The sequence below is a fragment of the Carettochelys insculpta genome, chromosome 3 (genome assembly GCF_033958435.1).
Source record: "Carettochelys insculpta isolate YL-2023 chromosome 3, ASM3395843v1, whole genome shotgun sequence".
NCBI classification, from domain to species: domain Eukaryota; kingdom Metazoa; phylum Chordata; order Testudines; family Carettochelyidae; genus Carettochelys; species Carettochelys insculpta.
In genome coordinates, this window is record NC_134139.1 from 117,319,717 (window position 1) to 117,335,266 (window position 15,550).

Here is a 15,550-nt window from a genome sequence, read left to right on the forward strand (position 1 = left end):
GGATGACAACTATGAGTGAGGAGAAGTGGAAGAAGAGGAGTGGTATGTTAGAGGAACTTTTGGTTGCTGGACTTAAGAACCTGAGGCAAAAGACATTGCCCAGTGTACACTGGAGTGTGGATTTTGCTCATAGCTTATGAATCCTGCTTGTGGCATTTTGTATGCTATGTTCCTTTTCTTTTTCTTTCTTTTTTCAAATTCCTTTTTTTATGTTCAGACTCTGCTCATGGAAGTATTGCCTCTTGGAGGTATCCAGGAGTTGGTGTAAAATTGTCCTTGGTTACTGGGTCAGGTCTCAAGCCAATTCTGTGTTTCATTTTTGGAAAGGAACACATCAGTATTGAACCTGGCCCTTGTGACTGCTGACTCCTCTTGGTGGAAAGGTTACACAGGGACTCCTGCTGATATTGCATCATACCTTTCGGTCTTTCCACTGCCCAAGTATCTTTACCAAAGTTCTGTCACTCACAGCAGCCTGTCTGCTCCTGATGGGCATTATCGTCTTCCCCTACCTGGATGTTTGGCTCCTAAAGGGTCACTTCCTCCTGGAAGCACAGACAACAACCATCAAAGTGTCTGTTTCTCTTTCACTCGCTGGTGCTCTGCCTCAGTATGAAAATAGGCTACCTTCGCACCAATGCAATGTATAGACTTCATTGGGGCCACTTTTGACTTTTTCTTTTAGAATGTATTTATCCATGGAGACACATTTACAACAATGTCCAACCTCTATTCAACATTTCCGCAAAGTCTACGTCCACAGCAAGTCATACCTGCAGCTTGTACTTTCATGACTCCATTAGCAATACTATACTCTCTGTCTTCAAGCCTGGCTATACATATCTCATAGAACTGGAAAGGACCTTGAGGTGATCGAGTTCAGGGTCCTGCCCTCTTGGCAGGACCAAGCACCATCCCTGACAGGTTGTTTTTTTTTTTTTTGAATCCATTTAAAAACCCAGACCCCTAAATGGCCTCCTCAAGGACTGAACTCACAACCCTGGGTTTACAAGGTCAATGCTCAGAGCTGTATATACTTCCAGAAAACCATGAATTATTTATGCAGGTATGTATACCTCAGATGGTCCTCAACAACGTGGTATTCAAAAAACTGTGTCTTACCTGGGGTGATTCAGAGAGAGATTTCCTTGTGACACCATCTACTGTGAAGTTCAGACATTTGTGCTTGAGTGGAAGGCGTGGCCACAACTTGATAAGGGAGACCCTATGCATTATATGGCCTCGTGTCCTGCTATACATTTGTCTCCTGATACCGCTATTGCTCAGTCTCCTAAAAAAGAGAAGCTAGTAGCACCACCTTGGCTGAGACAGGTGTATTCCCTAAAGAGGGTACACCTATCTCAGCAGCCACCTTTACACTTCCCCTGATACCAGCTCATCTCCTCTAGGAGTTGGAATCAGTCATTCACCCTAGAGTGATGGTGCTTCATTTCAAGTGTGGGTGCTCAGTCTGGTTTAGAATGAGTCTGCTAACCAGTAGTTTAAATTGTGTTCTTCAGTAGCAGAAAGCCCATAACGAAGAAAACTTAACTTCAGAAGTAGAAATGTTTGCAGGCTAGCTACAGCCATTGAGCTGTACTGACTTTCTAGTCTACTGCTTCCCAAACTTTTCAGCATCACCCCCCACACTTTTGATTTTTGAGAAATCCTTACTTCCCCCACCTCTTCTTTACCATCATCCAAACCCTGCTTATAACAAAAAAAAAGTAATTTAAAATAAACACAAAAACGTGATAGAAAAATGTTATTTAGAATTAAAAATAAGCACAAATAGTTTTTCTTGGCCCCTTCTGGGTGCCTGGTGCATCCCCAGCTAGGCAGCTGCCTGAGCCCCATGCCAGCTGCCTGTGCTACTCATGCCAGCCACCACCTGCCTGAGACCTGTACTGCCAGAGCCCCACTGTCCTGGGCCATGCACTGCCAGGGCCAGCCAGCCACCCGCCTGCTGGCCACCCAAGCCCTTTGCTGCTTGGACCAGCTGCCCACCCACAAGCCTCCCACCCCAGCTGCAGGCCAGTCACCCAAATTGCCCGTCCAAGCCCCATGCTGCCAGGGCCAGCTGCCCTCCTGCCAGCCCGAACCGCCCAAGCCCCACGTTGCTGGGACCAGCCACCCATCAGCCAGCCTGAGCCGCCCTGAGCCCTGTGCTGCTGGGTCCAGCCTCCCAAGCTCTGTAATGCCGGGGCCAGCTGCCCACCAGCCTGAGCCCCGTGCTGCTGGGGCCAGCTGCCCAAGCCCTGTGCGGCTGAGGCCCTGGCCAGGGCAAGCCACCCAAGCCCTGAGAGTCCCACAAACCAGCCAGCCATCCAAGCCCCACAAGTTGCCCTCCTGAGCCCCTCCTCTCCCACAAAGCCAGGCACCCCCAGCTCCCCATGTAACCCCATCCTCCACTCCTCCCCCAACCCACACTCAGTCATCTTTGCAGAAGGCAGCTAGCTCCATGTGAGTCTTTGCTGATTGCCTGCTTTTTATAGCAGCTGTGCTGAGTCACCCACGTAAAATGGCAGGGGCTGAGAGCTGGAAGCAAAGGCCGGCTCTTTCTTTGGGTGGGGGGAGTGATGGGGAGGCTGGGTCACCTTGCGCCCTCCTACCCCTAGGAATTTCATCATGCCCCCAGTTTGGGAAACCATGCTCTAGTCCTGTTAAACTCACTTTTTGGATTACCTGCCAAATTTAAGGGCCACATGTTTGTTATTGCTGTGCACCATTCAAGTTCACCTAGTTGCTGTTAGGAGAATTCTCAGTGTTTGCCCGCCACACCAGTAGAAGATTTTATTAAGGGTTTGTGTAACATCTTTCCTCTCATCAAGAGCCAGCTCCATCATGGGACCCCAGCTTAGTTCTGTATGCTCTATGGAACCCCAGTTTAAATGTATGGGGCGTTATCATCTTTATCTGTCCTCAAGATCTTAATTCTTCATAGCTATTACCTCAGCCAGGAGAATAGGAGAGCTTGAAGCCTTCATGGCTGATCCACTGTCCTTGCTGTTCTCTCGCACTCATCTCCCATCTCTCTGATCGTACAAGTAGCCACTGAGAGATCCAAGCTGCGACAAGCTGCTACACCCCATACAAACGTTCTCCTTGACCAGCCTCAAATTCATAATTGCCGCTTGCCAGGCCCTGTTAGGAAAATACAGTTTACTTTTCCTCAATTGTGTAAAGTTGTTGGACTTGAAAGAGAAACTCTCTCCAGAAGTTTCATACCATCTGCATGCTTGCACCCACTCCTAACTGACTAACATTCATTAACACTGCACATGTTAAATACACATCACTTGAGAAAGAAATGGAGGTTGGTTAGCAGCAACTGGAAGTTCTTTGGGTTGTGTGTGGTTTCTGTGTTTCATTATCTGCCCTTCCGTCCCTTCGGCTGTGGATCATGATTGGGCTTATGGTAGAGGCGGAACTGGAAAAACAGCAGTCTGCACTGCCTATTAGAGCATGAGGAGAACAAGTGCAAAAATGAAGAACAAAGGACATTGTTTTTTCTAATTTCCAAGCACAAGAGCATGATGCTCATGCATACTCAGGTGTGGAGTACAGATGGAGACCACTTATTAGGAAGAACTTCCAGTCACAGATGAGCAACTTCAGTTTTCCAGCCTTGTACAGTAACTTGAGTTCTTCAAGATCCGTGTCCCTAAGGATGCTCCAATACCTGCCCTACTTTCCCTCTGCCTTGGAGTGTCTCACTGGACTTTCATGATTGAGAAGGAACTGGAGTGGTAGCAGATCTTCCTGTCCCTACATACCAATATACCGTGACACAAGAGTGCCTTGGGTGCAGGGTGAACCCGTGTTCACAGTTGATGAAACTGTCTAATCAGAAGTTGCGTAGCTGCATGTACATGCTGATGTGAAACACTTATCAGAGGGAGGATCATATCTTGAAGACCTCAAGTTACTATATGAAGTAAGTAACCTCGCCATATGAGACAGCGTATTTAAAGACTGTATCATAATATTTATGTACACACAGGCTGGATTAAGGTTGCACAAGCTCATGAATTCTGGGGTTTCCTAACTTGAGTGCCTAATTTTAGAACCTAATTAATTTTCTGACAAAGACTTTTTAATATTTATTATGTCTAGTGTATGAAATATGTGTATATTTCCCTGGTTACCTGGTATTGGGAAAATGAATATATTTGGAGAGTAGTATTACATCTTGCCAAGGGCTATATGGCTATGTAGTGATCCATAATCCATATGTATAGGGAGATAAAGTTGTGATTGTTACAAGTTGTGGCTGTGATAGAAATGATAATTGTTTTTTGTGGTTTACAGTTTCTAGCTTAATATTTCTTTAACATTGGTTTTTATTATTTTCCATGGAGTAGCTCTTTTGACAACATATATATGCAGTTGCCTATAGAAATTTATTTTTGACTGTCAGCTAGAATGGCTTCAGTCTTGAGGGGAAATGAACAGTTTATATGCATAATATGTAATGGCTGATTAAATCACACTGATCTTTTCTGACTGTGGATCCAAATGTGAATTGTAGAGGCAGTAGTAGTAGTAGTAATAATAATTATAATATGTTTCAATATATGTTTGTATAATTTGTATAAAGAGATTAGTTATACTTTAACTAGAAAGCTTTCTTCATGACACTCAATGTTAGTATGTGTGTATTTGTACTGTATCATTTTATATACAAGATTTTGTATTGTATATGAATAATAAGCTATAAAAGCCAAAACCTCACCTGTATTTAGGCTTCAAGTTTGTGCTTGTTACATTTAACAGCATTCTTATGCATATTTTGTTGTGTGTTTCCTTAGGTACTTCAGAAACAGCTAGATGATGTCAAAGAGGAGGAGATATCATTGTTAAGCAAACACAAGGAGGTAGAAAGTGAGCTAGCAGCTGCTAGGGAGCGCTTACAGCAGCAGGCCACAGATCTTGTACTCAAAGCCAGTATGTATGTCCATAACTTTGTATATAAACAAGCCTAATATTAATTTAGGGACGTACTATTAGTTTTTCTGTTTTAAATCATGAGGCTCAAGAGCAACCATGTTGAGTTTTACATTATCCTTAATAAGTACTGAAATACTTTTTCATGTGCTTTTAAAAACTGATGTTGTATGCATTGTATTTAGAGTTATACTTGATTTACAAGCCTTTATACTATTTTTAAATAGGTTTGAAATTAATTGACTTTCATAAGAGGCCTAAATCTTGACAAGGCAGTTTTTGATTAAAATTTCAGATCATTCTACATTTTAGAAAGCGTATTCTAGATTTTTCTGACAGTAAAGACAGAAAATCCAAAGAAGAGGCTCTTCAAGGCTAGATACAAGCTGGGGAAGCATGTTTATACCTGTCACAGTTTCAGGGCAGCTGTACCTATTCTCTTCCCCTTCCTTCATGATCCAGTCAAGGAGTGCCCAGTCAGGTCTCAGGTACCCAGCCCTCAGTTGTCTCTTGTAGGGACCATTGTCCCATTTATTTCCTTTCCAGGTGCTTTAAATAGACACAACACTCTGCTTTACTCTGCAATATCCCCAGTGAGATACTCTGCCTATCAACCAGTGCCTGTGGCTTGGTTTCCCTGAGGGATAAGAATAATGTGTTGCAAGCAGTAGCAAGTTACTACACAGCTCCTTCTAAGCAAGCTCATTTATTCTTAAGGTAAAAGTATCACAGGGAAGTATAATAAAAACAATTAACAAATTTATGTAGGCACTAAATGGACAAGGAGGCACCCAGCAGTTCCATGAGGCTTTAGTAGCACATAATCTTTCTAAACTTTCCACAGGTTTTGGCTCCCATTGGAGAGAATATCCATCCTGTTTGCTGGATTAGAAAGAAGCCCTTAAGTTAGTTTAAAGCCAGTCCGTTTATATCCAAATCCCTTTCTCATAGTTTGAGCCAGTATGTGTGTGTCCCCCCTAGGAGTGGAACTTCTCTGTTTACAACCTAAGTGGTTCACCTTACACACCTTTTACTAGTTTTGGTTCCTGGAGGAGCCATGGTGACCCTTCCCCCTTGGAGTTGCATACAGTTCCTGGTCCACAGTGAAACATGTAACATGGTCCATAGAGATATTTCATTGGGTTGCAGTATCCATCACAGTATCGTTAGTGAAAATACAGGTTGCACTTGTTAAATCTCCAGCAGCATCTGAGGTCTGGTTGGGATCAGAGACTCCCCAGGCTGGGGCTAGACCAGCATGCACAGATCCATGAGTCAGGGGCTGGAGCAGCAGCTGGCAGCCTGGCCAGGTCCAGAGCCCCAGGGCAGTTCTGGGGAGTCTGGGCAGAGGCTATAGTCCTGGGGGGTGGAAAGCTGTGGCCACTTATGGCAGAAGTCCTGGACCTCCCCAGGTCCGGCAAATTCTCTTGGTCTGGACCTGTTAGGGTCCGGATCATGCCGAACCAGGGAGGTGCAACCTGTATTAATAAAATTAGGAATCCTGAGATGTTAAATGTGTTCTGCCTATAGTCATGTCTAAGTTATTTGGGCTTTCTAAGAACTGGCATGAATTTTAGGTCTTTTTTAGAACTTTTTTGATCCTGCTGAAAGCTGACTGGTGAGGAAATCTTAACTTCTGGTAATGGTTGTTTGAAGTGGAAGCTGGGTATTTGGAGTGAAATCTTGAGATCTGTGTCAGAGGATCCTATGGTATCTCCTGATCCATTATCTGATCAGTAGATTGACTTTGACTTTGAAGCTAAGAATTCTTCCTCAATAGCCTGCTGCAGACTGAGATGGCAGTTCAAGCAACCATTGTCATCCTAGCAATGGCTACAGGGGAGGAAAGTTTTCAATTTCATACAATGAGCAAATCAACAGCTTCCTGGTCTTGTGCATTAGGGTGTAGGCATCAGGTTTGCTGAGACACCTATGAGTATCAGATAAATCTTGATCCATCCAATCTTATGGGGAAAAAAGACTTTCTAAGTCCTTCAGCCTCTAGCATCTTGTGACAGTTGGATCATGAAATTATGTAGAAAATTTATCCTGTTTAGTTCAACAGAATGCCTCCTTCCTCTCCCTACTCTTTTTAGGGACTTTGTCATAAGAGTCTGTTAAGAGCAGAAGTCTGCACTCTAATAATGTAAGTAAGAAGCCGTGCAGAAAAATTCTAGGGAATTCTGTGGAAAGGGTTTTTAGTCTAGATATTGTCTGATCCCAAAGAAGAATGGAGAACTTCTGTCTACTTTAGACCTGAGAAAATTCCAACAGAATTCAAATTCTATATGTTATCCTTGGTATTTAGTTATCTCCTCCCTATCCACTCCAGACTGGCGTGGCGCTCTCAGGTTTTTAAGAAGTGTATTTTAGAATTATCAGACCTTCACATCACAAATACCTTATTTCATCACATGAGAGAACCATTTCTACCTTTTTCTTTGCTCAGGTGCACATGGATAGTCACAAAATTTTAGCCTGCATCAGCAGCCTATCTAAGGGAACAGGGCATGCACATTACTTCTATGTAGATAATTGGTTCATCAGAGCATCCTCTCAGGGAGGACCTTTATGTAGTTATGGTTCAGATATGATCCCTCTTCAGAATCTGAGATGCAGAATAAGCTGGAAAAACATGACAACTCCTGCACATTGTCCAGTTTATTAGATAATTCTGGATTCTTAGAAAGCCATTGTCTTTCTTCCAGAAGGAAGATTTATGAAAATCTTGATGGTAAGAAAGATTCTGCAAGGAACCCTGTCAGTCATTTTGTCAGCTTCCTGAAACTGTTACCAATTGCACTGGGCCATTCCTTTCAACTAGTTGAAAAGTGTGGCTGTCAGGGTACACTAAGACACATTACATACTTATTAGCATTATTATTATATTTTTATGCAAATACTATACTACTGCATTTTAACTACATGGCTACATTATCCCCCTTTTTGACCTCACAAGCAGTTCTTGAGTGAGTCACATTTTTATACAATTATGTTAAAGCAATACATTGTGTTACTATATGACCTTATGATTTCAATTTTAATTTAGTTTTTATTTAACAACATATACAGCACATTACAACAAACAGTATTTTAACTAATACAAAAATGTTTATGGGATGGATCATTATATTCAGGACTGGTCTCCATCATGGACATCAATCTTTAAAAACATTTGTTTGCCATTACCTTTGCATTATAGCACTCAGTACTTCCAACTTTTAATATTTAGATTTACACAAGCACCCTTCCTGGGAGTCTTTTGTCTACCTACCCTTCTTCTGGATACCAATCAAATTGAATAACTTTTAGTATTTTTATTGAAATAGTGTTAGGGCAGCTATACGTTCACTGTGATAAGACCTGCAGTTCCAGAATTGGGCTGATCAGCCATTGATGGACTCACAGATATGAGGGTGACATGAAGGCGTCGTATTGGTTATCAAGTAACCACCAAGGGGCTGTACATTAATGCACTGACCCTAATATATTTTACTCTTATTTTACATGTTTAATTATATTGATTTGGAATGCATAGACTTGAATTAAATTATAGCTGGTTTTAAAGTTTATACATTTTTGATTATTTTACCAAAACACCATGTAACTTTTTTTTTTTTTGTTACAATTTTTTGAGAACCTGGGGCATCCTAAGCGCAAATCAGAAGAGCCTTTCATGCCCTTATTGGTGTTCTTATTTGTAGTCTTGCTTATATTAAACTTTTTTTTCCACAATGTTTATGTATAAAAGGGAGTTATTTCAGCCCAAAATAAATTGTTTTTTCCTCTGGTACAGTCTGCTGTGGGGTGTTAGAGGTGTTAGATCATAAACACAAAAAGGGGGTTAGAGATAGCACAATTGAGAGAATATGGCTCCCCACCTCGGGCTTTATCTAATGGCCATTAGACTGGCCCAAGCCACAGACTGGTAACTGTAACAGTGTCAATTGGTAACTGTGTGTAGGTGTGAATGAACGCATATTCTGCTACCTTTTATGTTGTTTTTTCAATAAATGCATCATGTTGCCTTTTCCCTGCAAAGATCCTGTATGCTTCATATAACATAATAATTTAATCTCCTTTGCATGTCTCAAGGTGAGAATTGGGTAGCAAAGAATTCTCTTCCAAGAACTGGAGTAAAGGTCCGATCCATATCAGATGCATTTCTAGCTGACTACAGAATAGGTCTCCTTTACATCTTTTCCCCATTTATTCTTTCTCAATGGCTGTCTACACTAGCCAAAAACTTTGAAATTGCCATGCAAATGGCCATTTCGAAGTTTACTAATGAAGCGCTGAAATACATATTCAGCACCTCATTAGCATGTGGGTGGCCACGACACTTCGAAATTGACACGGCTCGCTGCCTTGTGGCTCATCCAGACAGGGCTCCTTTTCAGAAGGACCCCGGCTACTTCCAAGTCCCCTTATTCCTATGAGCAGATAGGAATAAGGGGACTTGGAAGTAGCCGGGGTCCTTTTGAAAAGGAGCCCCATCTGGACAAGCCGCACAGTGGCGGCCATGTCAATTTCGAAATGCTGCGGCCGCCCGCATGCTAATGAGACACTGAATATGTATTTCAGCGCTTCATTAGTAAACTTCGAAATGGCCATTTGTATGGCCATCTCAAAGTTTTTGGCTAATGTAGACACGGCCAATGAGTCATAAGAAAATTAAGACAGGACAAAGCAAGAATAACCTTGAATGCCCCAGCACAGATGAGACAACCAAGGTTTCCAGATCTTCTTTAGCTGTTCAGATGAGACTGTCAGCCTTTCCCATTAACCACAGATCTACTGATCCAAAAGAAAAGAGGTATTTAGCATCTGGTCCTTACTCTCTGCACTTGATAACATAGGCCATAGGATTGTGACAGACTTATAAATGTCACGCTCAAATTTTCTCTTGTTTCAATACATTTTAAAAAATAGTCTACTCAAATGCTCTGATTTCAAATGGGAAAAAGATGTTAATCTGGGCTAGTACTAACATCTTCTCATCTTTTGAGTATTCTGTACTTGAATACCTACTTCACTTAAAGCTGTTAGAACTTTCTATATCATTCTTGAAAGTCCATTTAACAGCCATTTCTTCACAGCATGCACTCATTAATATATTCACACATGACACACTCAAGAAAATAATAATAAACATGTTCTGCCAAAGAGCTAACTCTGACTTGGGGTCTTTCTCAGTTCATGAAACACCTTTTGAGACTATGGGGTTACTTATTTCTCCTTTCAGTCAAAACAGTCTTTACTACAGCAAGCATACCTGCTACAAGTATAAGCAAACTACAGGTCCTGATATCTTACCCACCCTTCACTGTCTTTCATAGGGGCAGTCTTCCATCTGCACCCTAAATTCCCTCCCAAAGCTGTAATAGACTTTAATCAATAACTAAGTAGTGTTCTTTTCTAGACCTCCTTCTGGATGTGTCTAGACTGTGGGGAACTATCAGCAAAAAATACCTAAATTGTGCACCACAATTTGCATATCTTTTGCTGACATTTCTCTTGGAAGAGGCTTTTCCAACACTTGGCCCAACTACAAGGGGCCAAATGTCAGAGAAACTCCCTCTGTTGAGACATCCCTTCTTCCTCTTGTAATGAGGTGTACAAGGATGTCAACAGAATGCTTCCAACCAACATATCTTGTCTGACAAGTTTCATCAGCAGAAGCCTACAGTCTAGACGGAGCCTCTGATTCAGATGAGGCAAATCTTCATGCCCTACATGGCAAAAAGTCGCCAACAGTTTTTAGAGAACAACAAGAAGTCTTGCGGCACCTTATAGACCAAAAGATATTTTGGAGCATAAGCTTTTGTGGGCAAAGACCCGCTTCATCAGATGCATGAATGGGGGGGGGGATGGTTTCAGAGGGGTATTTAAAGAGTAGGGTCCAAGTAAAAGGGAGGTCACTCTTTAAATACCCCTCTGAAACCACCCCACCCCCCATTCATGCATCTGATGAAGCGGGTCTTTGCCCACAAAAGCTTATGCTCCAAAATATCTGTTAGTCTATAAGGTGCCGCAAGACTTCTTGTTGTTCTCGAAACTACAGACTAACACGGCTACCGCTCTGATATTTGTCAACAGTTTTTAGTTCATTTGAGGGATATTAATAAGAAGGAAACATAATTGCAGCTCAACATTTGTCTAAATAGGTTAGGTTAGTACAGAGGAAATCTTTTTGTATGGCAAAAAACTATAAACATACCACTGTCCCTTTTTCAATGGAAAATATGATTGCCACTGCATGCCTCAAGGTTATTCCAATTTTAGAAACATGAAGAGATACAACCTGGAGCTCTGTTCACACTTTCATGAAGCATTACTCACTAGATCTAGCATCTGAGTCAGATGTTCAGTTTGGTAATTCAGTACAATAATTATTGTTCAGTTAAGACACTACATCTCAAATTACAGCAATTGTGCCACTGCTTATCTAACTCTCCCATGTGTGGGAATGTGCTGAGCCCTTTTGAAATAAGGAACTTGCACCAGCAACAAGAAGTATTTGAGATGGACTCTCCATGTACACTCCAGCTTTCCTCACCTTTTTCTTTGGAGTGATAACTACCTTTGAATCTTGCAAAGGCAGCAGAAGGAACTAAGGCAATGAGAATACCATTCCCCCAGCTCTTTACAACCTTGCCTTCAAAATGTTCAGGGACATTGACAGAGGAGGAGCAGGAGCGCACTCCCGTGGGAACTGCTGCAAGAAATTTCCCCAGTCCAGAGCTGCATCAGTGAACATCACCTTGGTGGAAATGCGCAGAGTCCATTTGTAAGGACTCCGGTTGTAGATGAATAATTTTCAGATATGAGATTTTAATGGCTGTTTTCTTTTTGTAGGTCACATTGGAATTCTTCAAGCTACACAGATGACACAGGAAGTTACAATAAGAGATTTAGAATCAGAAAAATCTAGATTAAAAGAGAAACTATCTCAGCTGGAAGAGGAAAGAAATCTGTTGCACAACAAAACACAAAGTCTGGATGAAAGACAAAGGCAGCAGATTCTGGCACTGGAAAAGGTAAATACCTTGTTCTTTCTATTGTAGACCACCAACATATAAAAGCCTTAGAATTCTAGCTGGAAATGTTAGTGAATTCTGAAATATTTTAACACTTTTAAAAGACTGGAGAGACTCTGTGAAGCAGTGGTAGCACGTTGCACATAGGATGATTAATGGCAATATGGCACATGAGGCACAAATGGTACTTATAACTTTTCAAGTTACTAATGCAGATCATGTGCATTGTAGAGTTGAAGGTGATAGTTTCAGTTGAGATGAAGACAGAGAGGAGCCGTGTGCTAATTTCTGGCTTCTATTATACTGCTTGCTTCTTGAAACATATTGCCATTAATCTTCCTATGTGTTCCACCTCCCAGAGTGCATCCACAGAGGTGGGAGTGGGACTGAAGTCAAGGAAAAATTGCAAATCAGTAGGTCCTGAGAATATATATGCACGTATCCAGTGGGCCCATGACAAGGCAAACATAGAAAACTAAAACTGGAGCTATTGTATAATGATCTATTTATTTCTGTTCCTGCTAGTTAAGATCATGATAATTAATAGAATCCAGAATCACATTGCTTCAAACTATGTTATGCTGTTGGTACAACCTTCCTTCTGACTTGTCCTGAGGGTGTCATAGTAAGGATTTTCTTCCTTGCCTCACTACACACCAGTACTAGTTCATAACTAAAGAAAGGACTGCTCTTCAAAACCATATGTGTAGCCTAGACACTAATGAATTGGATGCTGTCTGTAGATCTGAAATTTATTTTCTGTTTCTTTATCAGGTAAAATAGAGCAAAAAAAGAAAACAGATTTTAACTTAACCTATAATTGAAACACCTGTTGGTATATTCTGATTTAAGTATGTTTATGTTATGTACACTTGAAGCATACTTGTGTTAGAGTATCAAAACAAAAAAGCAGTCAGGTAGCACTTTAAAGACTGTATCTGTGTAAAATTTCATTAGTTTCCTTTTTCTCTTTATTGAACTAGACAAACACTTAAGAATAGGTAATTTGGAATTTTTTTGTTGTTTGGCTTTTACAGAAGGTAAATGAAGCGAGGGAAACACAACGGGAGTATTATGAGAAAGAGCTGATAAAGCTACAGACCAGATTGGAAGGGGAGGCTGCACAGTTAAATGAGGCTCATTCTAAGACCTTGGAAGAACTGGCCTGGAAACACCACACCGCAATTGAGGCTGCACATAGCAATGCTGCCAAGGAAAAGAAAAAGCTGCAACTGGTGAGTTAGGAAGAAAACAAACCATGTTTCAAGTAAGAAAAGATGTTAAGCCAAAATATGAGAAAATGGTGTATGCATATGGATTTTGCATATATATATATTCCCTTGTTTCATTCATTTCTTCTTTTTGTCCTTCCAAGAGGGTTTGACTCTGGTACATTTGCATTTGTGAAGAATAACGAAAGGTATTACAGTGCTATGAGGTCCTTTTATATAGAAACATGCACATCGTAATTACTAAATGACATATGGACAAATTGTGGGTGATATAGCAATTCTAGCTGCATAACTGGCTTGTTGATTAATACAGTAGAGTCATAGTGGCAGTTCTACTGTTAGGGAAACTAGCATGTTAAAAATTATTCTTCAAACTTTAGTAGAAAAGTGAACATATTTTTGACAAGATGAAAGCAATCTGTTTTGTCCATTAAATACAGTTAATTTCAGCATAGCTTCGAGCTTGGGGAAAAAACTATGGACCTAATCCATAGAACAGTGAAGTCACTGAGAGACTTTCCATTGAGTCAGTGAGATGAGGATCCAGCTGTTCAGTAGTGGCTGCATGGAACACAGTGAAAGGAAAGTGTTTGTGATAGCACTCCAAATCTATAGTTGTAGGACTGTGCTGAACTTCAAGCTCAAGGGTTTTTGTCTGTTAAAATATATTTCTTCTTGTTATGAACAATAACATTTCAGGTTAATAATTTCTGATTGAAGTAGTTTTCTTTTTGTAGTGAGTATTTCCAATATTTTCTCATTGTCTGTCTTGTACTGTTTTTGGATTTGGCCCGTTGAAATGTTTTAGGCTTGATAGTGAATTATTGCAGAGTTTTGTCAATTATACTATGCACCTATCTGCTTTGTGTTATTTTTGTACTTATTTTGTTCGTTTATCTGTTGGCCTTACAAATTTTAGTTTTGATTTTTGGAAGATGTTCAGAACACATGGGGTTCTTAAAATATTTTCACCAAGTCACTATACTTGCAGAGAAGAGACAAATAAAATTGTTGCTGAAAGTTGTAGCCATCTAGTGATTGTTTAGGGGCCATAGAGAAATAGAATCATAGGGTTGGAAAAGATCTGAGGAGGTCATCAAGACCAAAGCAGAACCAAAAGTGGGACCAATTCCAACTAAATTATCCTAACCAAGGATTTGTCAAGCTGGGACTTGAAAATCTCTAGCTCTGGTGGTAGACTCTTCATATTAAGTAACCCAGTTCATTGCTTCACCACCCTGCTGAAGAAATACTTTTTCCTTACATCTAACCCTAGCCTCGACCTCCCCTGCTGCAACTTCAAATCATTGCTCCTCATTCTATCACCTGTCGCTGCTGAGAACAACCTCTCTCTATCCTCTTTGGAATCTCCCTTTAGGTGGTTGAAGACTGCTGTCAAATCCCCCTCCTTCACCAGCACATCTCCTTCGTAGACTAAATAAACCCAAATCACTCAGCCGCTCCTCATAAATCGTGTGCTCCAATACCTTAATTTTTTTGTTTCTCTCCACAGGACTCCCTCCAAAGCATCCACATGCTTTCTGTAATGGGGGTGTTGACACCCTTTCTGTAATGGGGGTTGTGGTGGTGTGAGAAGTGTACACAATACTCCAGGTGTGGCCTTACCAGTCCTGAATAAAAGCAAATAATTACTTCTTCATTGAGTAGTCTTCCCGTGGGTGCTCTCCTCTGGCTGTCAGTGCATCCTTGTGCTGGCACTCAGAGATTCTTCTATAGCCGTGGTTTCCTGCACCATGCATGCACAATAGCACTTCCTAGTGCACAGACCCCTCAGTTCCTCCTTTACTGTCCTTGGCTGCAGATGGAGCTTCACTCTCTCTTGCTGAAAGGCAAAAGAATTTGTTAGATAGTTAGTGTTTGTTCTCCCTATCCAAGTTATTTCTCCTGTTAAAGTTCACAAAAGAAAAAAAAGAAAATTAGTGAAGCTTAGTGTTAGAATTAGTTGCTGCTTCATTGCTATGCTGGGCTTCAAGTGATGCACAACATGCAGGGAAGCCATGCGTCCTGCATTAAGTGTCTGGGTGAGAGTCACCAAACCCAATCCTGTACCCATTGCTCCAGCATCACAGTGAGGGCCAGGAGGGACTGAACCAACAGTCTCAAAACTTATCTCTAAGAAAAGTTCCTCCAACCAATGGCCCTGGAGCAGTCCTCCACTGAAAAACTGGCACGGGACACCAAGGGTACAGAACTAGCCCATCCCTCTACCTTGGCAGACACCCCAACCCCAAAGACTGTTCCCTGGCACGTTCCAGGCCTCCAGCGCCATCATCATGGGTCATGCCAGTTAAAAACACTTCCACGATGTCC

At 41.4% G+C, this 15,550-nt stretch overlaps 1 protein-coding gene across 4 annotated transcripts in view; it reads left to right on the plus strand.

Moving 5' to 3' along the window:
• Window positions 1–15,550, plus strand: part of FAM184A (family with sequence similarity 184 member A) — a 161,097-nt gene that overhangs the window by 49,334 nt on the left and 96,213 nt on the right. For all 4 annotated transcript variants that reach the window (XR_012645058.1, XM_074990667.1, XM_074990666.1 and 1 more), the window contains exons 3-5: window positions 4,812–4,947; window positions 11,806–11,987; window positions 13,025–13,222. Coding sequence is in view for 3 of the 4 variants with exons in the window: in XM_074990667.1 (XP_074846768.1) it covers window positions 4,812–4,947; window positions 11,806–11,987; window positions 13,025–13,222 (516 nt within the window). In the remaining variant the exon portion in view is untranslated. The remainder of the gene's footprint in view (window positions 1–4,811; window positions 4,948–11,805; window positions 11,988–13,024; window positions 13,223–15,550) is intronic.